The 25,243-nt window shown below is 46.1% G+C and overlaps 1 protein-coding gene across 1 annotated transcript in view; it reads left to right on the forward strand.

Annotated features, from left to right (window-relative positions):
• Positions 1-25,243, forward strand: part of LOC126163042 (sodium-coupled monocarboxylate transporter 1-like) — a 141,696-nt gene that overhangs the window by 33,215 nt on the left and 83,238 nt on the right. Inside the window, exons 2-4 of the mRNA XM_049919925.1 lie at positions 3,909-4,082; positions 16,702-17,030; positions 21,146-21,305. Coding sequence (XP_049775882.1) covers positions 4,023-4,082; positions 16,702-17,030; positions 21,146-21,305 — 549 coding nt within the window. The 5' untranslated portion in view covers positions 3,909-4,022. The remainder of the gene's footprint in view (positions 1-3,908; positions 4,083-16,701; positions 17,031-21,145; positions 21,306-25,243) is intronic.

A 25,243-nucleotide genomic window follows, 5' to 3' on the forward strand; every position in this document is an offset into this window, starting at 1 on the left:
GTGGCCTACACACTGCACATGGCTTCCTGGATAAGGACACGTCGAACCTACTGAAGTTTTGAGAGCCGCCGCGCGGGATTAGCCGAGCGGTCTCAGGCGCTGCAGTCATAGACTGTGCGGCTGATCCGAGGTTCGAGTCCTCCCTCGAGCATGGGTGTGTGTGTTTGTCCTTAGGATAATTTAGGTAGTGTGTAAGCTTAGGGACTGATGACCTTAGCAGTTAAGTCCCATAAGATTTCACACACATTTGAACATTTTTTGAGAGCCTTAGAAGCAGCTAAAGTATACACTCATCAGTCAGAACATTATGGCCACCGACCTACCATCGATATAAACCCGTCCAGGCGATAGCAGCGTCACGTGACGAGAAATGATTGTTAGTCAGACACAGGCACGGTGCAATTAATATTAGTGAGCGTGCTGTCCGTGTGTAGAATGGGGAGGGTCAGCGATGTATCTGAGTTTGCCCGAGATCAGATTGTGGTAACCCGGAGGCTCAGCAAGAGCGTTTAGGAAACTGCACGACCTGTGGGGTGTTCGAGGACTACCGTGGTGAGTATCTTCAGCACGTGGCGAAGCCAAGGTGACTCCACGCCAAGGCGATCTTGACGACGTAGCTTGGGCGGCCACCCGTCCTTACAGATTTCGGACGTCTAGGCTGAGCAGACTGATAAAATAGGACAGGCGGAACTAAAATCGGACTTTAAGGGGCTCCGGAAAGGCTCAAAATCATGAAAAGTTCAATTTTTACTTTTTTGCGTTTTCTGAATCTGCAGACTATTACCTTTTAATAGATATATAATTTGTTCAATTCCGAAGACTACAACTATTTTTAAATTTTGTTTGAAATGTGTTCTACATGGGCGTGACCCACTGTGGCGCTGTTAAACTGCTGTCAAATGGTGTTATTATTAATGATTGCTAACTGCTGAAGTGTACACTCATAAGCATAGTCTGCCTCATGCAATAATGGAGGTGATAAAACCTATTTTCAGAGACTTAGCAGCACCTGAACTGTTGAAAAAGTGTATTCACGGAAAAACTCAAAACCCCAATGAAAGTGTAAATAGTGTTATATGGTCGAGAATCCCCAAGACTGTATTTGTTGGAATAGAAACACTTCACTTTGGTGTGTATGATGCTGTTGCGACTTTCAATGATGGCAACATTGTAAGGTGCAAGGTATTTAGAAATATGGGAATGAAGATAGGTTCTAACACGGTACGAGCGATGCTTGCTTTAGACAAGGAACGCCTTCGGGCTGCAGACAGGGCTGTAAAGAGTCTAGAAATACAAGCAAGAGTAAACAGGAGGAGGAACAAGAGGAAGCTGGAGGAGGAGTTTGCAGAGGATGAAGATAATCCATCCTATGGACCTGGAATGCACTGAAAAGTTAATCTAATCTTTGTCGCTCGATTCCCAAAACTTTTATTTTCTCATACTAATTACATGTTTTCTAAGGATCTTCCAAACATATTTGTTTCAAACTTTCAGTAAATGTTACACAGTACCTTCTGCATAATTTAACACAGCCTTTTTCCAAAAAACTGTATATTTTTGAATATATAAATAAAAAATTGCAAAAAAAATGTTGTGAATTTTCATTACAATTGAAAGAAAATCATCTTTAATAACTGAACTAAAATTTTGTAAAATCCCTGTGTTAAGTTGTAGCCCATATTCCAATAAATAATCTGTAAAAAGTTCAACTTCCTACCTCAAATACTTTGTGAGGAAAGATGTAATTTATAAGCGTTATTTTAACATTGCAAGTATAGGGCGTTCCGGAGCCCCTTAATGCTGGACAGAGTACGAGTGTGTCTGAGCATCCAGTGAACCGAACACTCCTAACGATGGGCATCCGCAGCAGGCGCCACATGCAACTGACAATGTTAACACCACGACATCGGCAACTACAACTGAAATGGGGACGCGACCACAGGCACTGCACGTTGGCGCAGTGGCACAGCGTTGCATGGTCTGCTGAATCCCGATAACTTCTTCATCGTGCAGATGCGAGGGCGCGAATCCATCCTTCTCCAGGGGAACAGGTCCTTGACACTTAACTGCGGCACGGAGACAAGCTGGCGGCGGCTCCATTATGCTCTGGGGAATAATCACGTGCGTATCCCATGGCTCCAGTGGAGCTCGTGCACGGCACCATGACGGTCAAGGATTATCGTGCACTGGTTGCAGGCCACGTACACCCCTTCATGACGATCATGTTTCCCGACGGCAGTGGCATTTTTCAAACAAATAATGCGCCAAGTCACAATGCCAGGAGCGTGGTGGAGTGGTTCGAGGAACACAGTGGCGAGTTCCAATGGATGTGCTGGCCCCACATCTCGCCAGATCTGAACCCAATCGAACACATCTGGGATGTGATTGAACGTGGTGTCAGAGCTCATCGCCGCGCAATTTACTGGAATTAGGTGACTTTTGACTGCATATGTGGTGCAAACTCCTTCCAGTGACCTACCACGGCTTCATTGGTTGAATGCCACGACTCATCGCCACTGTTATTCGTGTCGAAGGTCGAGACACCGGCTATTAGGTAAGTGGTCAGTGTACACGAACAGCTCTCATCCTCACATGCACCAGGATCTCTCAGGCACCAACCGCCTCAAATCCAGCTCCGATCTTTGGTGGACATGCAAGCAATAGAGAACTTGCAATCTCCTGTTCCCTTCGCAGAAACACTACTTGTGTGAGATTATTCTTCTAAATGCACATTTGTCGCGTCCCCATTGTTCCTCTTCATGCTACTGAATCATGTCTCTGTGGCCATGCGATGAAAAGTGACACAAACGCTTTACGCAAACAGAAATAGTGGCCAAGCACGCCGATATGGACACCTTTCAAACTTTGACGCAAGAGTGAGATGAACCGTGATCTGAGACATAGCCAACCATTGGACTAATATGCTGGTCGGTCCAACTTGTAAGACGGAAGGCTTGAACCTCACTGTAAAACTATGGGTGGCATTGAATGGAGGATCCCCATTTTATTCAGCTTTTTAAATTTTTATTTTGTACTTTGTGAACTATATGGAGGGTTTTGTGATACTACGCGACTAGATAAATAACAATGCAAAATATAGCCATACTGGCGGCCAGTGTACTGGGCAGGAGAAAATAACAGCAACCTTCAGCCATTGTATGAAAGCACGATACAGGTGCAACAAAAAAGAGTTATCCACCTAAAACACAGTTGCGTGACCCTAATAGCGTACAGAGTACGACAAAAAAACACCGGCAAAATGCATCTAAAGTGCACAGAAGTCGTCGTCATATTATACAGTGTGTGTTAAAGTAATAGCAACATCGAAATAATGGACTACAGGAAAACATATAGGACACATCACAATAACATGGTAATTCGAGGTGATACACGTTCCTCTGCACATTCCGTTGCCCTGCACTATGTGACAGTGTTTCCAGCGTTTCGAAATGCACACGACGTGATTTTTCGAGATAAATTTTGTCTGGAATCTGGATGAGGTAATGCATAACCCTAAAAGGCCTCTCTTTCCCGAGAGTTTTTCTGTAGTGTTAAGATTTCAGTGATTTCAGTGATAGATAAATAGCAGCTACCAAATGGAGGTGAAAGAGTACCTTCTTTATTCCAAGGTACTGATTTTCAGATTTTATTTTGTTTGTTTATTCGCCTCATGTCACGTGCGTGCGTGTGTGTGTGTGTGTGTGTGTGTGTGTGTGTGTGTGTGTGTATGTGTGTGTGTGTCTGTGTTTGTGTGTGTGTGTGTGTGTGTGTGTGTGTGTGTGTGTGTGTGTGTCGCTGTGTACGCCTGCGAGGGCCAGAGCAGGCAGCGGCGCGGAGCGCAGCAGTGGTGTCGGTTGCCTACCGCCGAGGCGCTGAGCAGTGGTGCTTACGTGTGCGGCGTGTTGCAGGAAGCCGGAGAGCGTGGCCCCGCAGCTGAGCGCGCCGTCGCCCGCGCTCTTCACCTCGTGGCGCATCTCCTCATCTGACCGACAGCGGCGGAGAGACTGCCAGGGCCGCTAGGCATGCTGGGAGCCGAGCAGTCCACCATGTCCAGCTCTGAGGCGGGAGCTTCCGCCATGCACGTAATGTCGCACGCACTTCACTGCCCTGCATCTAGACCATAAGTACACTTGCCTGCGACGTGATTTCCGTGATACTGTTCCTGCCTTCAACAATCTACTCTAAAAATGTTTTGCGTGTGTGGGCTTAGACAGGTGGGAAACAAGTCTTAAAAAATAGCTTAACACTGAGGTGAAAAGAAAACAATAACCAGAATAAAAGCAGTCTTCAATGAGATTTTCACTCTGCAACGGAGTGTGCGCTAATGTGAAACTTACTGGCAGATTGAAACTATGTGCCTAGCCGAGACTCGAACTCGGGACCTTTGCCTTTCTCTAACAACTTTTTTTGTTTTTTATTTTTTTGTTTTTTTTTTTAAAAAGTTGTAAATAAGATAAGATGGCGAGCCGCTAAGGGCTGCTCGTACCCCTCTTTTTACGCCTTAACAACTTTTTTCTTTTTTTTCATTTTCCCTTCCTTTATTTTATTTTTCTTTTTTTTCTCTATTGTATTATTTTTCCTCTATTATTTTAAAGCCCCTTAGGAAAATGGAACTAAAAAAAAATAAGTGCCACCGCCACTTTTCATCCTATAACAAAAAAAATCTGGTCCACTTCAGGCGTTGGCTCCTGACTAATCCTATCCCAGAGAGCTGCCTATATAACAGGGGAAATATGGGAAATCAAGGCGATGGCTATCCTTACAAACAAAGCAAAATCTTCCTGTTTCTGAATTTTATTTTTATTTTTATTTTTTCATTTTTTATTTTTATTTTGTTGTTTATTTTTGTTGTGTAATTAATCAGAGACCTTCTGCGCCCCGCTGGTAATATGTTGAGTCATGTCTCCTCGAAATTGATGTGTACCGTTCAATTGTTCGGAAATGTTCATTGGTTCAAACAGGAAAGCTTCTTCTCTCTTGGCTTAACACATTCCAGCTGCGAGGCGGGTCGTGGAAAGCACTCCCAAGGAAGTTCGAGAAAAATTGTCTGTATTTTGGGTGACGGACAACGACGTAATGACGGTCATTGAGGAATGTCCAAAAATCTAGTACAGAGTCTACAGTAGTGAATGGCATGTCCGCGAATCCAATTCACAGCATTGGTCTTTGTCCGAGGAAAATAGTCACGTTACGGAAATAATAATGAATGGGGAGTAATCCGATCCGGAATGTCCCGCGTTAGAAAAGCCACAATACGACGAATCAATTGCCAAACCTTCGCCGCTGCTCCGCAAACAAACCGATGTTCGTCACTGTCTGGCACTCCACACGTGGAACATAGAGGTGATTGGGCGGGATGGATACGATGAAGGCGAGATTGGTTGATTTGCTTACCATTGACAGTTAGGTATCAGACAGATTGAACATTCGTGTCAAGGTAACAGGCGAACACCGCGCGCCATAAATGACGCCAGTCAACCTGGGGGAACTTTTGTTCAATCGGGTTAGGAGGACGACCTAATTGGAGGACACTGTATACTGCCTTTGTCTTGAGTAAAAGCTGTCTTGGTAAGGTGAGGCGTAGATTACTGAGTTCAAGAAAGAAGTATCTTATATAATGGAACTGATCCGGAATATCCGGGATCATCACTGGGGCTGACAGTGAGACCGGCGTATAGGCTGACAGGAGGAGACCAGTGAGACCAGTGAGGCTCGTTGGGCAACGTGTCCATACCGTCATCTGGGAGCTGACAAACAGGGCGCGAGCTCTATCCGGTACGTGAAACAGACCTATCCCACCTCGTTCACGGGGAAGAGTAAGGGTTCCATAGTTAACTTTGAACAACAGCCCAGAGCTGACGAAAGATGCCATCGCTGCCAACATGCGACGTGCCACAGTAAGCGGGAAAGGTAGAACTTGTGCTACATGGGGAACTCGGGATGCGATATATACAGGGTGAGTCACCTAACGTTACCTCTGGATATATTTCGTAAACCACATCAAATACTGACGAACCGATTCCACAGACCGAACGTGAGGAGATGGGCTAGTGTAATTGGTTAATACAAACCATAAAAAAATGCACGGAAGTGTGTTTTCTAACACAAACCTACGTTTTTTTAAATGGAACCCCGTTAGTTTTGTTAGCACATGCTAACAAAACTAACGTGGTTCCATTTAAAAAAACATAGGTTAGCACATGCTAACAAAACTAACGTGGTTCCATTTAAAAAACGTAGGTTTGTGTTAAAAAACACACTTCCGTGCATTTTTTTATGGTTTGTATTAACCAATTATCCAGCGGTAATGTTAGGTGACTCACCCTGTATATTGACATATCGAGCTCGTTGGATAATATCTAGGGATTGAAGGCGATGGTCCATAAGACCTGCTCTGATCATTAAAAGGAGGCGTCGGTAGTTGATGGTGGCTGAACGCCGGAGATCAGATGAAAAATCTATTCCCAAACAGCGAATGGTATCAACGGTGGTGAGAGGTGTAACGCACTCCACGGGAAGTCCCGTGCCAATGTACATAACTTGTGACTTACGTACGTTTAAAGAGCTACCCGACGCCGCACCATAAGTCGCTACCCACGTCAAAACAGCTTGAACATCGTCGGCATTGCCTAAACAGATGACTACATCCTCATTATAGGCCGCGCAACAGAATCGGTAGCGATCTATGGATAACCCTACCAAACGTTGTGTTAGTCCACATAGCAAGGATTCAATGGAAAAGGAGTAGAAAATCGCTGATAGAGGGCAACCTTGACGTACGGATCGACCTATTTTTATCGGAGGAGTGAGTCTGCCATTGTACATAATCCTGGATAAGGCACCCCGCAGAAGGCGCATCACTTCCGTGATAACGGCGACTGGGAAACCCATATGGTGAAGAACGGCCGTAAGGAACGAATGGTCAACCCTATCAAAAGCTTGACTAAAGTCCAAAGACGCGAGTGCCCCGGAGAGGCGTTGTGCCTGGGTAACGGCGATCATATCCCTGTAGCGGCATAAAGCCGTGCGGATATTATTATCCCCTCCCAAAGATGCTTGGTCTGGCGACACAACATATCGGGCAACGTTTTTAAGTCGTGCCGCCAAAAGGCGAGTGAAGATTTTCATATCACTGTTAAGGAGGGTGATGGGCCGATAATCACTGATATTGTTGCCACCATGCGGTTTATGTACAGGAATAATAATTCCTTCCATGAAAGCGGCCGGCACAGGTACTTCCGGAGACATCAGTTCCCGACAGATGGAGGTGAAGGTGGACTCCAACAAGTCACGGAAGGTGCGATAAAATTCAAGGGGAAGACCGTCGGGTCCTGGGGAGCGATTGATGGTTCCTGCCCGGATCGCATCGCGGACTTCATCATCAGTCACCTCTGACATCAAGTCAATCGCCGCACGCATCTCCTGGGATACCACCGAAGTTGAGCTGTGAGACTTCCTCAATCAACTCTGGGGAATGTGGAATTGCGGCGTAGAGCTGCTGGTAGTGGGCGTGAAGCACATTCCCTATTGCAGATTGGGTTACGTAGCGACGCCCTTCTTGGTCTGTTAGGACGTGAATCAATTTTCGGCGTCGATTTTGGCGTTCTTGGATGATATGGTACATCGACGGATGTTCATGAGGCATGCGATCAGCAGTACGAGATCGTACTATCGCTCCTTCCAAATGCCTTCGCATGAGATTGGAGATTTGGGCCTTAGCATGGTTCATCTTTCTATAGAGCACAGGGGAGGCTAGCATCGTGGAGCATTCTCGTAGGATCCTGTAGTAAAAGTCCATAGTGCTCTTCCTCCAGGCGACAACATCTTTGCCATTCCGGATCAAAGTTTTTCGAAGAGCAGGTTTTGCACACTGGATCCATCAAGATATGGTAGACGGATACGTGGGACGGTGTCTATTACATGTGATCCAATTGTCTTCTATTAGAAGTCGACAGTCAGGTGAATTAAGAAGTGCCGTGTTCAGTTTCCATAAACCACGTCCGTGCCATACTGCCTGTCTTGTGAGAACAACATCACATAAATAAGCCTCACGATCTGAGAAAGCAACAGGCCAGATTTCAGCCTGTCGAGTGTGTTGTTTTAGGGATCGCGAGATGTAGATGCGATCCAGTCGGCTAGAGGAGTGCGCAGTGTAGTACGTAAAGCCCAAAAGATCACCGTGAACATGTCTCCACGTGTCGACAAATTGTAGCCGCGTGACGACTGTTTCCAGAGCTGCGCATAGTGAGTGACGCGGCAATTGATCCTGAGGTCGCTGGGTGCAATTGAAGTCTCCACCCATGACCCAGTCATCGTGTGGTCCCATAAAAATGGGTATAACTTCATTCGCGAAGAAGGCATTGCGTTCACGACGGTAGCTGGAGCCCGACGCCGCATAAATGTTGACCATGCGTACACCAAAGAGAGTAAGGGCCATACCTCTGCCATTGGGGAGGTATAGGACATCTTCGGCAGGAAGACCTTCTCGTAAGATGATGGCAACACCGCTACCGGTGTCCGAAGCGGGAGAAAGATGCGTCGTGAAGCAATGTGGCGGTGAAAAATCGGCGACATGCACTTCCTGAAAAAGCGCAATATCTATGTCCGCATCATAAATCATATCGCGGAGCAGCGCTAGTTTGTGGGGCGCACGAATGGTCGCGAGGTTAATCGTTGCGACACTATAATGCTGGTGTTGGAGTCCCACGGGCACAGGTGGGGCTCCTTCTTCAAGAGCGAGAGGTCGTCTGTCGTGCCGGTCCGCTGAAGAGGCTGTGGAGAGTTTGCGGGCGCGGGCGCAACCGATGGGGGCGCTCCATCATCAGCACCGTCCACCCCAGCCCCTTCGATCTCCACGTCGCCTGCCCAGAAGACTGATACTGCGGTAGGGCATAGGCTGTGCACATCATCCACGAGGAGAGGAGACGTAGTTTTCGGCTCAGCGGATAGGCTCTCTTCAACCCCGACCTGTGGGGGCGACAGCGCCAGTAAGGAGGGGTGTTCGTTGCCAGTGGTCGCCTGTGGCGGGTCTTCGCATCAGAGCGGTTTGTCGTCCATCTTCGGGTCTGCATCCCTGGTATCCATCCGTAGAATGGATTCATCAGGGGGTGTACGGCTACGTTTCTTTCTCTTTCGTGTCGATCCTTGTTTTCGAACATGTCGTTCAGAGTCCGATTGCAGGTGGCTTTCGTCTGACTCCGGACCAGTCTGAAAAAAAGCAGAAGTAGGTACCACTCCCGGATCAACGTCCATCGCCGGCCGGTGTGGCCGTGCGGTTAAAGGCGCTTCAGTCTGGAACCGCGTGACCGCTACGGTCGCAGGTTCGAATCCTGCCTCGGGCATGGATGTGTGTGATGTCCTTAGGTTAGTTAGGTTTAAGTAGTTCTAAGTTCTAGAGGACTGATGACCATAGATGTTAAGTCCCATAGTGCTCAGAGCCATTTGAACCATTTGAATCAACGTCCATCTCAGTAGCATTTTCAGTCACCGTGTTGCAAAGATTCGGCAGGTCAGGATCTGGCTTCTGTGGCACCTCAGAAGCAATCTCAGTAGCGGTTGCATCTACCTGATCAGACGACGTCAACGGAGCAGGAAGACCCTGTGTAGATGTGCTACCTTCCTGGACAACATTGGCATATGTGACAGGGATCTGAGTGATCACCGTTGGGGACGCTTCCTCGCCGACTGGCGTCTGGATCAGGCGGCGTCGCATGCAGACGGATCTGACGTGGCCTTCTTGTCCACAACCCGCACATGTTCGGGGTTGGCCGTCGTAAATGACAATGGCTCGCACCTCGCCAATTGTCACGTATGATGGTATATGTTTTTTAAGTTCAATTTTGACCTGACGCACACCATTAAGGACATGGTAGATCGTGAGGGTTTGCCATTTTTCCTCTACGTAACCGATGAAGTTACCGTACGGTTGTAACGCAGAGACAACGTCGTCCTTCGGCACTTCAAAAGGTAGTTCAAACACCCTAATCGTGTGTTGACCGTACTCTGCGAGTTCAAGTGTTACAGCTCCGACGTCGCCGTCAGAGTATTTGAACTTAAGTCCATTGGCATGTCGGCGAATAACATCTTCACACACCTCGGTGTTTGTCATTTTAATATAAACGACACTACTCGTGATTAAAAATGGATTCCGAGAACGTGGTTAGGACCTAAACGAACTTCTTCACGTAGGAACGTTTCAACTTCATGTGCACGTGGTCGCGCATGTTCAGCTGGGAAGGAAACTTTAAGGGTCGCACGGCGGTAAGCGCTCGACATGTTGTTCACGGTGGACGGACACAAGCCTTAAAGCTACGACGCGGAAGTAAACAACGCCGGCAGCGGAGCACTGACAGGCGCGCGGGGCCGTTCGCACGCTGCCACGGCTGAGAGCCCACTGAACAACTGAGCTACCCAAGTACGACTTACGTCCCGCCCTCACAGCTTTACTTCTGCCCGTACCTCGTCTCCTACCTTCCAAACTTAACAGAAACCCTCCTGCGAACCTTGCACAATGAACACACCTGAAAAAAAGGATATTGCGGAGACATGGTTTAGCCACAGCCTGTGGGATGTTTCCAGAATGAGATTTTCACTCTGCAGCGGAGTGTGCGCTGATATGAAACTTCCTGGCAGATTAAAACTGTATGTGGGGCCGAGACTCGAACTCGGGACCTTTGCCTTTCGCGGCAAGGTTCCGAGTTCGAGTCTCGGCCCGGCACACAGTTTTAATCTTCCAGGAAGTTTCATAAAAGCAGTGTGTCCGAAGGAGCGCGCCCTTCATCATATGTGGAATCAAACTCTGCTACTGGTTAACATTCAGCACTGTGTTCCTCTGCTCCATGCGTTGCAACATGTTGGGTCCTCCTTGGCATACTGTCCAGAAACTGTTCAAGGTGTTTCTTGTCAAATCAATCCCATTCTCCTGAAATCATCCACTGTGTGAAGAATGTTCCTGCTACGATGTACAGCAACTTTCAACAGGTCGCAGGCATACTCAGTCTTGTTCGCATCGGCAGATGCCGTAGACCATACCATTTGGTTGACTGATGCCTCGTGGACGCAGATATTCACAAAGTGGGCGTAGTAAATTCATCCTTATCATCTTGAAAGAAAAAATCTTAGCCACAATGTTCGGTATCGGCTGGACAATAGGCCTGAGGATGTTGTTCCACTAGTCAACAGTTCTTAAATAACCCTCAACGCATAATGGAGACTTAGAAGCGAAATTGTTCGTTTGGAGACTATTGCACGTTGTCTGGTCGACACACATCTCCTAGTTGCCTCCAAAAAGGGAGCACGCAGTTCTGTTCCATTCTGCTGGGGGTACCAATGAGCCATAATTCGTAGGTTGCAGTCGTCAGCTGATGTTTTTGACAACAAGTCAGCCTTCCAATGCCATGTGTCTCACAACGGTGGTCAAATATACGAATGTCGTCACTGTGGTGTCCACCCAATTACGAGGCAACATCACTTCCTGACCACGGTTCTTGCCATAAAGTAACAATATGCGCACGGTCTGACCTTTGAATGACATTTCAATGTGTTTTGGAAGGCCGAACAGAACACAAACCGCAATTTCCCGTTCACGACTGAAAATAGTCTGCTACACAGAATTACATTGAGAATGTAGGTTTACATTCATTGTCATTACCCAGGTGGCTGCATGTAGCAGTTTGATGTAGTCAATGAAGTACTCAGAAAGAGATTTCTGATCAAAAGAATACGGCCTATGCAAATTATGAGGCTGACTCGAAATATTTTTTAGTTCATTATATTTCCCAGATGAGAAACAAAGGTATTTGCAACAACATACATGGAAATCATAACCATACCTAAATTACACTTATGAACAACTGCAATAGCTGTTTCGGTTGTATATTGAGAACTCAACTCCGTTTTGCGAAAACTATATCGCCTCTCTTCCAAATGACCCTATTTAAGTTCCCCGAGCGCCTCTGTTTCACTTTCAGATGGATCATAACGTCCTATTACGTTCCTAGCAGCGTATCTCTCATTTCATTATATGTGTAATGTCATGCCTAATTCATAAGGACTTCAGATACTTGAACAGTGATCAGTCAGTTGACTTCGTAGCAGCTGAGGAGAGCTCCGCATACCATCCTAAGGGAGCCATGGGTCTGATGATGGTTGTGTAAAAATAACCGAAACCGGTTACCTATGTCATTGAAACATAAATGGTGTGATCAAGACTGAACTTTAGTCGAAATATAATCTTACATCTCACATTCACCTATCCTAAAACATACTTTGAATGATCATCTCATTTCAGATGGCTCCTTGGCGTTATTCTTAAATACCTGCATGCTGTTACATGCTCAAACTATTCACAACTAACTTGTAATCAGATACTATTATGCTAGCATTCTTAGTAATGTAAACAGTATTTTAGTGTCTTGTACTTCTTTTTTGCCTAAAAATGAGGCCCAAAGGATCAGTATGCGTCGCAATTAAATTAATATAATAAAACTAGCAGTCCATAAAAATGACTAGTTGTGGTATTACGGAGTGTGGTAAGTTTCACATGCCATCCCTAGCTAAGAACATTGTGTAACAGCAGTGGCGTAGTGTCAGATGATCGCACATGTTCCCAGTTTCCTACAGACACAGTTCTGCTGCGGAATGGATAACAGAACAGGTAGATCGTAGTGTGGCCTGGCAACTGGAAACGTACTCCATAGTTGAAGTAAGAGGGGTAGTACGATTCGCGTAGGCAAAACGTTTAAACTGTACACAGATTCGCTGTGAAACTGTGGCGATATATGGAACAAGTGAGCTGTCGTGACCAGCAGTAGTGAAATGGTGCCAACAATTTCACCGAGGCCGAGGGTGTTGGTCGTCGGGTAACCCAGATCTTGCACATACGCTTTCTATCATTTTGGAAAGCTAAATGAACATCTTGAGAGAGAGAGACAATGTTAATACAGCTGTTGTCGAATGCTCGTGAAGAAGAAAAGAATTTTTATAGTCGACATATTAAACGATTATACACTCCTGGAAATGGAAAAAATAACACATTGACACCGGTGTGTCAGACCCACCATACTTGCTCCGGACACTGCGAGAGGGCTGTACAAGCAATGATCACACGCACGGCACAGCGGACACACCAGGAACCGCGGTGTTGGCCGTCGAATGGCGCTAGCTGCGCAGCATTTGTGCACCGCCGCCGTCAGTGTCAGCCAGTTTGCCGTGGCATACGGAGCTCCATCGCAGTCTTTAACACTGGTAGCATGCCGCGACAGCGTGGACGTGAACCGTATGTGCAGTTGACGGACTTTGAGCGAGGGCGTATAGTGGGCATGCGGGAGGCCGGGTGGACGTACCGCCGAATTGCTCAACACGTGGGGCGTGAGGTCTCCACAGTACATCGATGTTGTCGCCAGTGGTCGGCGGAAGGTGCACGTGCCCGTCGACCTGGGACTGGACCGCAGCGACGCACGGATGCACGCCAAGACCGTAGGATCCTACGCAGTGCCGTAGGGGACCGCACCGCCACTTCCCAGCAAATTAGGGACACTGTTGCTCCTGGGGTATCGGCGAGGACCATTCGCAACCGTCTCCCTGAAGCTGGGCTATGATCCCGCACACCGTTAGGCCGTCTTCCGCTCACGCCCCAACATCGTGCAGCCCGCCTCCAGTGGTGTCGCGACAGGCGTGAATGGAGGGACGAATGGAGACGTGTTGTGTTCAGCGATGAGAGTCGCTTCTGCCTTGGTGCCAATGATGGTCGTATGCGTGTTTGGCGCCGTGCAGGTGAGCGCCACAATCAGGACTGCATACGACCGAGGCACACAGGGCCAACACCCGGCATCATGGTGTGGGGAGCGATCTCCTACACTGGCCGTACACCACTGGTGATCGTCGAGGGGACACTGAATAGTGCACGGTACATCCAAACCGTCATCGAACCCATCGTTCTACCATTCCTAGACCGGGAAGGGAACTTGCTGTTCCAACAGGACAATGCACGTCCGCATGTATCCCGTGCCACCCAACGTGCTCTAGAAGGTGTAAGTCAACTACCCTGGCCAACCAGATCTCCGGATCTGTCCCCCATTGAGCATGTTTGGGACTGGATGAAGCGTCGTCTCACGCGGTCTGCACGTCCAGCACGAACGCTGGTCCAACTGAGGCGCCAGGTGGAAATGGCATGGCAAGCCGTTCCACAGGACTACATCCAGCATCTCTACGATCGTCTCCATGGGAGAATAGCAGCCTGCATTGCTGCGAAAGGTGGATATACACTGTACTAGTGCCGACATTGTGCATGCTCTGTTGCCTGTGTTTCCCCTTCCTGGGACAATGAGTTCACGGTGTTCTTATTTCAATTTCCAGGAGTGTAGAACGCACCGACCGCTGCTTCCGGAGACTTGGTGACTATGCTGAAAAGTTGTGTCACTATCCGTGTCATTTTGAAGAGTACTGCAGCATTCAATAAAAGCAACTTGGCGTGCCATAGTAATGTATAACTCACGTTTTGTAGTGCCTTCTTACAAGTGGGGTGTTTCAAAGAAGTGTGACATATATCTTCAAGAGATAATATTGGTCAAAATTACAAGAAAAATTCATATAGTGTTAAGCCCTGAATAAGCTTCATTTGTTTGTATTATAAATTGATTCTAAAATTCAGTTGCTTAGTGTTTTTGTTGGTTTACCTTCTGTCAAACCCATTACCGCTTAGTACGAAGTCTATTATTTTTTCAGTGTGTGATCGGTCACGAAATTAAAACCACAGTGAAAATTCGGTGAAGCTTTGTGCAGATGCGTTGCAGAGTTTCTAGTCTCCCCGTCTATTGCGTAACGTCGCAGTTTTCAGTTCTGAGCGCACAGTGAGCAGGTAAAGATGCCCACAACAGTAGTGTCTCCCACCAAGTATGAAGTGTGTGCTGAGGGGTTTTGCCTGGTTTCATGCAGCCCACATAACGTTACTGTCATGCGTTGCCTTCTTCAAGAAAATTCTCAGCGAACTTGCAGGTGCAAGAATGACACTCCTGCAGTATTTTCGATGGGAAGTATTGGATCACCCACCATACGGCCTGCACTTGGCTCCCTCTGATTTTTACCTCTTTGTGCTGGATGTTAGGGTAGCATTTTGGCACATACAAAACTCTGCAGACCAATGTAGGGAAGCGTTTTGTGATGGCCTCATGAGAAATTTGCAAAAATCATACCTGTAAACAAAAAACATGAGTGTATAGTTCCTTAATCGTGACAGTCGATCGAAGATGAGGAATAAGGCAAAAAAAGATCTGCAAAATTGTAAAAATCGGAAAATATTAAATGATAATGTTTTAGGGCTTAAAAAGATCTATGGATTGATTTTTTTTAGAAATGTCGACTAATATGTTACATTTCGAGATATGCTGCAAAACTGTTAAAAAATCTCGTTAGCGTTCACTTTCCCATACTTGCTATTTACAGTAAGTATAGGCCGCAGTAAGTCAAAAACGGACTGGTTTGAAAAATTAAAAAATTAATTATTTTTTTACGATACATAGATTTTTAAAAAAATGCGCTGTCGATAACTGGGTAGACCTTCTCGACAAATGTCCCTACAGTGACTATTTTCAGCTTATTTTCTTCATGCCATTTCCCCCTATTCTGCCGCCCGCTCCAAGTGGCGTAGTCCGCACTTGCACGCTTAAATTTATTACTGGACTATTAATATTAAAGATCAGCTAAACATCGTAGTACTTATTGCTTGAAAATATAAAGCATTCAATATTAACCGCTTTCAAGCACCTCGCTGTAAAATGTTGACTGTGTTCATTAGATATTTTGAAAAAAAAGTTATCTTGGCTCCAGAAGATCATATAATTTTTTTTAATCCGTGAAAGAATGTCAGCAGTTTCTTTCTTTCATTAAAAGTAATTTCCATAAAAACAAAAGAGCAATGTTTTCGAAGTCTTTTTTGACCCTTACAATACATGAAACGGTAAAAATTATTTACTAGAGCGGTACCATAACTCTTTGCGATTGTAAGGCCATCTGCTGAGCTCTTTTAGTTTTCTAAACAGTTTCCTTTCTTGTTTTACCACGGGCTGTACTTAAAGCAAACAGCAAGTATGGCAAAGTGAACGTTAACAAGATTATTAAGGCGAACGTTAACGAGATTTTTAACTGTTTTTTCGGTATACGCCGAAACGTCATAATAAGACAGTCGACAGATCTTTCTAAACCCTTCAATATTCTCATTTAACATTTTCCGGCTGTAGCTATAGTTGATTACGTACCTGAGAAAAACAGTTTTCTGCAACTTTGGTGATCTTTTTGGCCATTTGGCCATCTTGCATCGAGTTTCATGAAACAGGAACCCTATTTATTTTTAATTACTGTTCAAGTAATAAGTTTTGCAATCACTTCTCCATAATGCTTGGACTAAGAGGCGGCTGCTTTCTATGATGAGGGTTTTGGAAAGTTGGTACAAAGTTACGATAAACGTCTAAGTCGGAGCGTTGACTATGTAGAGAGGTAGCTGGGAGGTGAAGGTAAGTACTGTACACAAAATATTTTTGATTTTGACTGTGGTTTCCAATACGTGATCGATCGGAGGTTGAAAGAAACTGATTTTGACTGTGGTTTCCAATACGTGATCGATCGGAGGTTGAAAGAAACAAGTCACCTTATTGCGCAGAGCCTTCTCGGAGCGCACAGCCGGCTTACGCTCCGTCGTGTCCCCAGGTGCCGGCCGGCCACGAAGGCCTGGGAGACTGGCCGGGCCCCGGGGGCGGCAGCTGCGGGGGCGACGAGGGCGACGCGCTCTTCTCGTGGCAGGACTACAGCGTTCTCGCCACGGTGCTGCTCGTGTCCTGCGCCGTCGGCATCTTCTACGGCGTGCGCGAGTGGCTGCGCGGCCGCCGCCAGCAGGCGGATGCGGGGGCGAGCGCCGGCGAGAAGGGGGCGGCGGGGGCGGAGGCGGGCGCGGGCGACGCGGGGCAAGCGGCCGCCGACTTCCTTCTGGGCGGCTCCTCCATGCCGCCGCTGCCCATGGCGATCTCGCTCGCCGCCAGGTCCGTGTGCAACACAACTACTTCTCTGTCTGACAACACGAGACCTCAGTTAAACACCATTCACCTCATCACACATTTACTCTGTCCAGTCACATTACACCTGTCAAAAGCCTACACAACCACCTTTTGCACTGTGGACCGCTTTGAGATGTGCAGGTAGACAGTCAGTGAGGTTACGGAAGGTACCTACAGCGATGTGGAACCATGCCGACTCCGGCGCCGTGGCCAACTGCGCTGGGTTTATCGGTTGAGGATTCGTGGCATGAACAGTTCGATCGAGGCGGTCCCGTAAATTTTCGATTAGGTTTAAATCTAACGAGATTACTGGTCAGGAGAGTACGGTAAACTCATCCTTGTGCTCTTCAAACAACGCATCTACACTGCAAGTTGTGTGACACATTGTATTATCCTACTGGTAGCGTTCTCGCTTTCCGCGCCCGGGTTCCCGGGTTCGATTCCCGATGGGGTCAGGGATTTTCTCTGCCTCGTGATGACTGGGTGTTGTGTGATGTCCTTAGGTTAGTTAGGTTTAAGTAGTTCTAAGTTCTAGGGGACTGGTGACCATAGATGTTAAGTCCCATAGTGCTCAGAGCCATTTGAACCATTTGAACCTACTGGTAGATGGCTTCGTGCCGGGGAGAAACAGACTACATGTAGGTGTGAACATGATCCCCAAAGATAGATGCATACTTCTGTTGATCCTTTGTGTCTTTCAGAATGACGACACCTGCCAGGGAATGCCACGAAACATTCCCATAGCCCCCCCCCCTCCCCCTCCTCCGGCTCGGGTGTTGGTATTCCCACCGGAGCGTGTCCGGAATCTTCTGACTCGCAACAAACACTCATTTCAAAAGAGCAACAATTTTCTATAGACCTGTCGCAAAACAAGTGTTGCTTACAAATGTTTTCGAACATAAAAGCCTTCTATGTCTTACTACACTTTCGTCACAAATGATTCAACATGTATACACGTCAAACAAAATCTGAATATGATAATTTACAACAAATTAAACTTTCGCGTGTTAACTAGTTACATTAACGGTCAAGACAAGGCAACACAGTCTTCTCAAGTAGCGTACATGCACAGTTAATACAACAACCCGTAATTCGTAAGAAACAAAAAAATCATATCTACCTGTAATGCTTTAGTATTACATTATTGACGAACATCCAGACGATAGTCAAAGTCGTTCCATACTTTTGAGAGCACGTCTGGAGTCAGTTCCTTTGCCATGCAGTGCCCCAGCTAAGCCAAAGTTGTTCCAGGGTGGAGCCAGGTAGACGGTTTCATCCACTCACAGTGGACGTTGGACACCACTGGTTAAAAGCGGAATCCATACACCCCTTACGGCCTGTCAGTAACTGAGGCATAGAGAAAGTGCAGTGCAGTACTCTCGGCGAAAATCACGCCGCACAGTTCTAGCTGAATTGCATCTATTGAAACGTAGAATGCAGGGCACATGTTGTTGCTGTTTTATCGTCGTCCTGACCCTTCGCAAGTTGGGTAATAAACGAGCGAGATAGGGAGTGAGACGTGGTAGGTAGAACGGAACCTGCAATCACATGAACCGGGAGCTTAACAAAGGGTGTTGGTTTAGATACGCAAGTCAATATTCATGCCAAGTGACTCTTCGTTCATGTAGAAGACATACCCTTGTGAAACTGAATGGATGTTTACGAACCACTGTGTATTTTTGCAGGGCAATGACACGCTTTATCGTCAGAACCACCGCACGGAGAGCCTAAAATTTCTTACGACTGACTCTCGCACTGGTGGCGGATAGGATCAACCACCCAAGTCACTTTCAGAATCAACATTCACATAATTTCATCCGCAACCAAAATAATATTGTGACGTCTGACGTAACATTCAGGAAACTTTCATGTGCAAGGACGTACGACACACTCCATTCACGTAACAGCATCACATATTCAAGCAATGCTCTGAAAACCATTACGGTTCTATAAAATAAAACTGGCAACAAAAAAGAAGAATCCATATACTCACGCAACTGTGTAAGTACAGTTACTCATCGTTCATAGTCACACAAAACACCAACATATGCAGACAGTACTCATCAAACTTCATAATTTCAATCACTTTCCTTAAAGAATGGTGGTTGGCAGAGATGGTGTATTGCTACTGTTTCATTTATTGTCGAAATAGCTACTAAGTACAACGCAATAAATAATTGTTTTACAGACATCATAAATTTTACAAAGGATTTTACACTCAAAGGCGAAAAACACGATGCACCACGAAGGAATTATCCGAATAGGTTGGAAATCAGTGGATGTGACGTACATGTACAGAGAAACAAATGATAACTATTTCAGAAAAGTTAGATGATTTATTCAAGAGAAAGAGCTTCCTAAATCGAGCAAGCCACCCGCGCAGAGTGGCCGCTCGGTTAGAGGCGCCATGTCACTAATCGTCCGGCCCCTCCCGCCGGAGGTTCGAATCCTCCATCGGGCATGGGTGTGAGTGTTTTCCTTAGCGTTAAGTTAGTTTAAGTAGTGTGTAAGTCTAGGAACCGATGACCACAGCAGTTTGGTCCCTTAGAAATCCACAACCTTTTGAACATTTTTTTGAGCAAGTAAATAACGCGTTAGTCCACCTCTGGCCCTTATGCAAGCAGTTATTCCGCTTGGCATTGATTGATTGAGTTGTTAGATGTCCTCCACAGGGCAATCCTGCCAAAATATGTCCAGTTGGCGCGTTAGATAGTCAAAACACCTAGATGGTAGGAGGCCCTGCCCATAATTCTCCAAACATTCTCAAATCGGGAGAGATCCGGCGACCTTGTTGGCCAAGGTGGGTTTGGCAAGCAGGAAGACAAGCAGTAGACGTTCATGCCGTGTGCGGGCAGGCATTATCTTGCTAAAATGTAAGCCCAACATGACTTCCCATAAAGGGCATCAAAGTAGAATATTGTCGACGTACCACTGTGCTGTAAGGGCGCCTCAGATAACCAAAGGATAGAAATTATACCCCAGATCATCACTCCTGGTTGTCGGTCCGTATGGCGGCGACAATCAGGTTAGTATCCCAGCGCTGTCTGGAACGTCTACAGATACGTCTTCGTTCGTGATCAGGACTCAGTTCGTAACGGGATTCATTACTGTAGACAATTCTACTCCTGCCAATGAGATTCCAGGCCCAAGACGTGTCTGGTGATGCCCCAGACAACATACCAACCCGACTGTCGCCCTCCATACGACCCAACAACGAGGAGTGACGGTCTGGGGTGCCATTTCTTTCCACAGCAGGGCCCTTTTGGTTGTCATCCGCCGCACTCTCACAGCATAACGGTGCGGCGACGATGTTCTCCTCCCCGATCTGTTGCCCTTCATGGCAAGCCGTCCTGGGCTCACATTTCAGCAAGATAACGGCCACCCGCTCACGGCGAGCGTTTCTACTACTTGTCTTCGCGCTTGAAAAGCCCTATCTTGGTCACCAAGGTCGTCGGATCTCTCCCAAATTGAAGACATTTGGAGTGTTATGGTCATGGTCCTCCAACCAACTCTGGATTTTGACAATGCAACGCGCCAATTGGACAGAACGATATTCTCCTCCCCGATCTGTTGCCCTCGATGGCAAGCCGTCCTGGGCTCACATTTCAGCAAGATAACGGCCACCCGCTCACGGCGAGCGTTTCTACTACTTGTCTTCGCGCTTGAAAAGCCCTACCTTGGTCACCAAGGTCGTCGGATCTCTCCCAAATTGAGGACATTTGGAGTGTTATGGTCATGGTCCTCCAACCAGCTCTGGTTTTGACTATATAATGGTCCAATTGGACAGAATTTGGCATGATATCCTTCACGAGGATAGCCAACAGCTCTATCAACGATGCCAAGCCGGATAAGAGTCAGACGTGGACCAACGCTCAATTTGTGAACCTCTTTCTGTTGAAGAAATCATCCAATTTTTCTGAAATTGTAATCGTCTGTTTGTCTGAACATGTGCACCATACCCACATATTTCCATTTCATTTGGATAATTCCTTCGTAGTGAGCCTTTTTTTGTCTTAGATTGTTATAGTGTATTTGTACAAGTGTAAACGTATGCCGTACGGTGTGTGAGCGTTTGTCGTGTGGCCGGCTGGCCGTCGCAGCTTCGTGACGGCGGTGGAGCTGCTGGGCAACACCTCCGAGATGTACCTGCACGGCACGCAGTTCTGGATGTCGTGCCTCGCCTTTCTCATCGTCGTGCCGCTCACCTCGCAGCTCTACCTGCCCGTCTACCGCGCTGTCGAGGTCACCTCCGCCTACGAGGTTCGTAATTTGCATCTCCAGCTACCTCTATCTACACTGACCTAACCAGTTGGCGTGATATTATCTAGAATCTCAAAAAAAGCTTTAGATCAGTCTGCACGTGTACCACACCGAACACGCGGCTGAGGGTATGTAAAATCTATGACAACATTGCGGGAAAAAAAAATTCTGTCACTATACGAATTTCGTGATCTCAAGAGGCAATAACTGTGAGAGGTCTTACGATAAGATTTTGCTACGATACTCTTTTGATTGCCAGACTCGTTTCACTCAGCATCTTACTATGACCTGTATGCGGAATACGGATGGCGAACACGTGCTGTATTGATGACTGGTGTCTGTAATGTTCAAAATGTTCAAATGTGTGTGAAATCTTATGGGACTTAACTGCTAAGGTCATCAGTCCCTAAGCTTACATACTGCTTAACCTAAATTATCCTAAGGACAAATACACACACCCATGCGCGAGGGAGGACTCGAACCTCCGCCGGGATCAGCCGCACAGTCCATGACTGCAGCGCCTCAGACCGCTCGGCTAATTCCGCGCGGCTGTCTGTGATGTTCACGTACCTCATCTGCTGCGACACGCTAAGCCACGCACTCTTCTTCCACCTACAGCGTGTCGTTGCTGTTGTTGTTGTGATGGTGGTGGTGGTGGTCTTCATTACGAAGGTTGGTTTCATGCACCTCTCCATGCTACTCTATCCTGTGCTAGCCTCTTCATCTCATACTGCATCTCATACTGCAACCGTCATCCTTCTGGATGTGGTTACTGTATTCATCTATTGGTCTCCCTCTATGATTTCTATCTCCCACACTTCCCTTAGTAATCCCTTGATATCTCAGAATGTGTCTTATCAACCGACTCTTCTTTTGGTCAAGGTGTGTCACAAATTACTTCTCTCCCCAATTCTATTCAACACCTCCTTATTAATCACATGATCGACCCATCTAATCTTCAACATTTTTCTGCGGCACCACATTTCGAAAGCTTCTATTCTCTTTTTGTCTAAACTTCTTATTGTCCATTTTTCACTTTCATATGTGGCTACACTCAGTACAAATATCTTCAAAAAGGACTTCCTAACACGTAAATCTATATTAGAGTTAATAAATTTCTCTTCTTCACTAACGCTTTTCTTGCCATTGCCGGTCTACATTTTATATCCTCTGTAATTAGGCCACCATGAGATATTTTGTTGCCCAAATAGCAAAACTCCTCTGCTGCTTAAAATGTTTCGTTACCTAATCTAATTCCCTTAGCATCACCTGATTTAATTCGACTACATTCCATTATCCTTATTTTGCTTTTGTTGATATTCACTTCATATCCTCCTTTCAACACACTGTCCATTTTGTTCAACTGCTCTTCCAAGCCCTTTGCTGTCTCTGACAGAATTACAGTGTCATCTGCAAATCTGAAAGTTTTTATTTCTTCTCCATGGAATTCAATTCTCACTCCAAATTTTTCTTTGGTTGCCTTTACTGCTTGTTCAGTGTACAATTTGAATAATACTTGGGACAGGCTACAGTCCTGCTTCACTTCCTTCAGCATAATTTCCTATAATTACTTAACGTCTACAAATCTGGAGGAAGCCCTTACTACAGAATGAATCACATGAACCGCTAGTAAAATTCCACATCTGCTAAGACCAAAAAATACACGGAAAGGAGGCCTGGACAGTTCACACTCTAGCGTCATTTGTTACTTGGCCTTAACCATCGCCGTTTTATAATAACAACTGATAGCAAGTAGTCATCTCCCCTGATGTATCATCTCGCAGTGCATATGTGTTGTAACTGACAATTTGAAAGTTTTTACAAGAGAACTTCTATTTAAGTGAGACTACATGTAAATGACTGAATAACAACGAAAAGTCACAATCACAAAGCCAGTAACAATTTCCTACTAGAGGCAACAAAATATGACTTCTAAGTTTCCCACAAGAGTCCGAGGTAACACACATACACTCATTGCCAAGTCCTATTCCGATGGCGAAGACGTAGTCTTCCGTGGAGACGTCCTTGAGGTCGGTATTCGGCGGTAACTGACGGCCGGTGCTAGTTCTAGCCTTTAAATTCAATTGGCCAGCCAGTCAGAGGTTGGTGTAGTAATACTTCCTGCAGGCTATCTCGAACTCCCTCTTCAGGAAGTAGTAAGCGGAATGTTTGTTTCCAAAAAAGCCGATTTTTAGCATTTCTTACGCCTTGGGCACAGACAACCTCGGTCCTGTGTGGTGTTAGATGTGTTGCCGGCCCGCAGGTGCTACCTTAGCGACGGCATAACAATATGATTGTTTTTCGTCGAGTTGGACATCGTTCACAATAGCTTTTTTTCACGAGAATGTACGTGGCCGTCGCGACGGAGATGAATGTAGGCTCCACGACATGATAATGAAGCAAACGTACAGCCAACCACGAGATGTTATCATTTAGCGTACACTTTGTCTTCCATCGAAATTTCGCATGGAAGTATCACGACCTTACGTGCTCTTGTCACTCACAGGTAACACAATCTCGACGACATGGCACACGTACTCGAAAGACAATAATATTTCTCATTAATAAAAACCAGAGCGAGGTTTGTGTAATATTCTACATCATTTATTATTTAACTAAGCGCTTTTCAGCTGTCACTCCATCGTAGGTTTGAAAGATAAATATATATCGTTGTAAATATTGCGAGAGCAAAAATTTTAAACTAGGTGCATCTAAAGAGTCTGTCAATTGTCTGTCAGAGATAATGGTTATTAACGTTAAATGTAAGACTGGATGGAGAAGAATTACTTCAATAATACTCGTACACAATTTGGTACTGAAAGATCAAGCACAGTTCCCTTACTCATCATTTCTAACTGCGGATACTTCAAACAAACCCGCATAGACTAATTTCAGAATTAGATTTTACTTTATTTGAGTTACTGTGATTTCACTTACCCTATAATTTTACTTTTCACAATCAACACTGTTTTATTTACTAATTTAGTTTCATCAAGTGCCTCACTTGTAATATCCTTTCTTAACTGACTGGTATCTTGTGCAATATCCTCAAAACACGTCACTGAAGTTTACCCTGTTTTGCTCAATGCATTTTTCTTCTCTGAACAAATATTGCAGTTTTTTGCATACATTGTCTGACGAAAGAAGGCAAGCAAGCATAAGTAGAGTTGGAGGCTAAATGAAATTTCACTCCGCGCCGGATTAGCCGAGCGGTCTGAGGCGCTGCAGTCATGGACTGTGAGGCTCGTCCCGGCGGAGGTTCGAGTCCTCCTTCGGGCATGGGTGTGTGTGTTTGTCCTTAGGATAATTTAGGTTAAGTAGTGTGTAAGCTTAGGGACTGATGACCTTAGCAGATAAGTCCCATAAGATTTCACACACATTTGAACATTTTTCTTTTTTTTTAATTTCACGGTTTTACAGGGAATGTGATCTTTTTTCAGTGATTAGAAACTCGAGTCAAATTACGTAGTAATTGGCTGTATGACCGCACTGATCACTACACGTTGCACGCCTCTGGCCGGTTCGAAAGAGTGCCGAAAAGCCATTCTAACTTCTCCTGAGGCCCGCAACTATTTTAACTGGTGCTCCTCGATACGCTGGCTATTTGCACTGACGTGCGAGCTGGTCCCACACCTGTTCTGTAAGGGACAGATCAGGGAATCTTGCTGGCCACGGGAGTACCTCGACAACAAGTAGACAGTTCATAGAGATACAAACAATGTGCGAGCATTGTCCTGTTGAAAAATGGCACCACGATACTGTCGCATGAAAGGATGGCCTTGACGCCGAAGTTCCCTCAGTCACTACCAGCCGTGACCTGACCTCATACCCAATGGGGCCCCTACACCATGACGCCATAAGTAACAACGCTCTGCCTCCACAAAACACTGGAAGAATGAACATGTCTCCAGGGCCGCCGTCGCACTCGCCGACGCTGA

This window comes from Schistocerca cancellata, chromosome 2 (genome assembly GCF_023864275.1).
Source record: "Schistocerca cancellata isolate TAMUIC-IGC-003103 chromosome 2, iqSchCanc2.1, whole genome shotgun sequence".
In the NCBI taxonomy this organism is placed as follows: domain Eukaryota; kingdom Metazoa; phylum Arthropoda; class Insecta; order Orthoptera; family Acrididae; genus Schistocerca; species Schistocerca cancellata.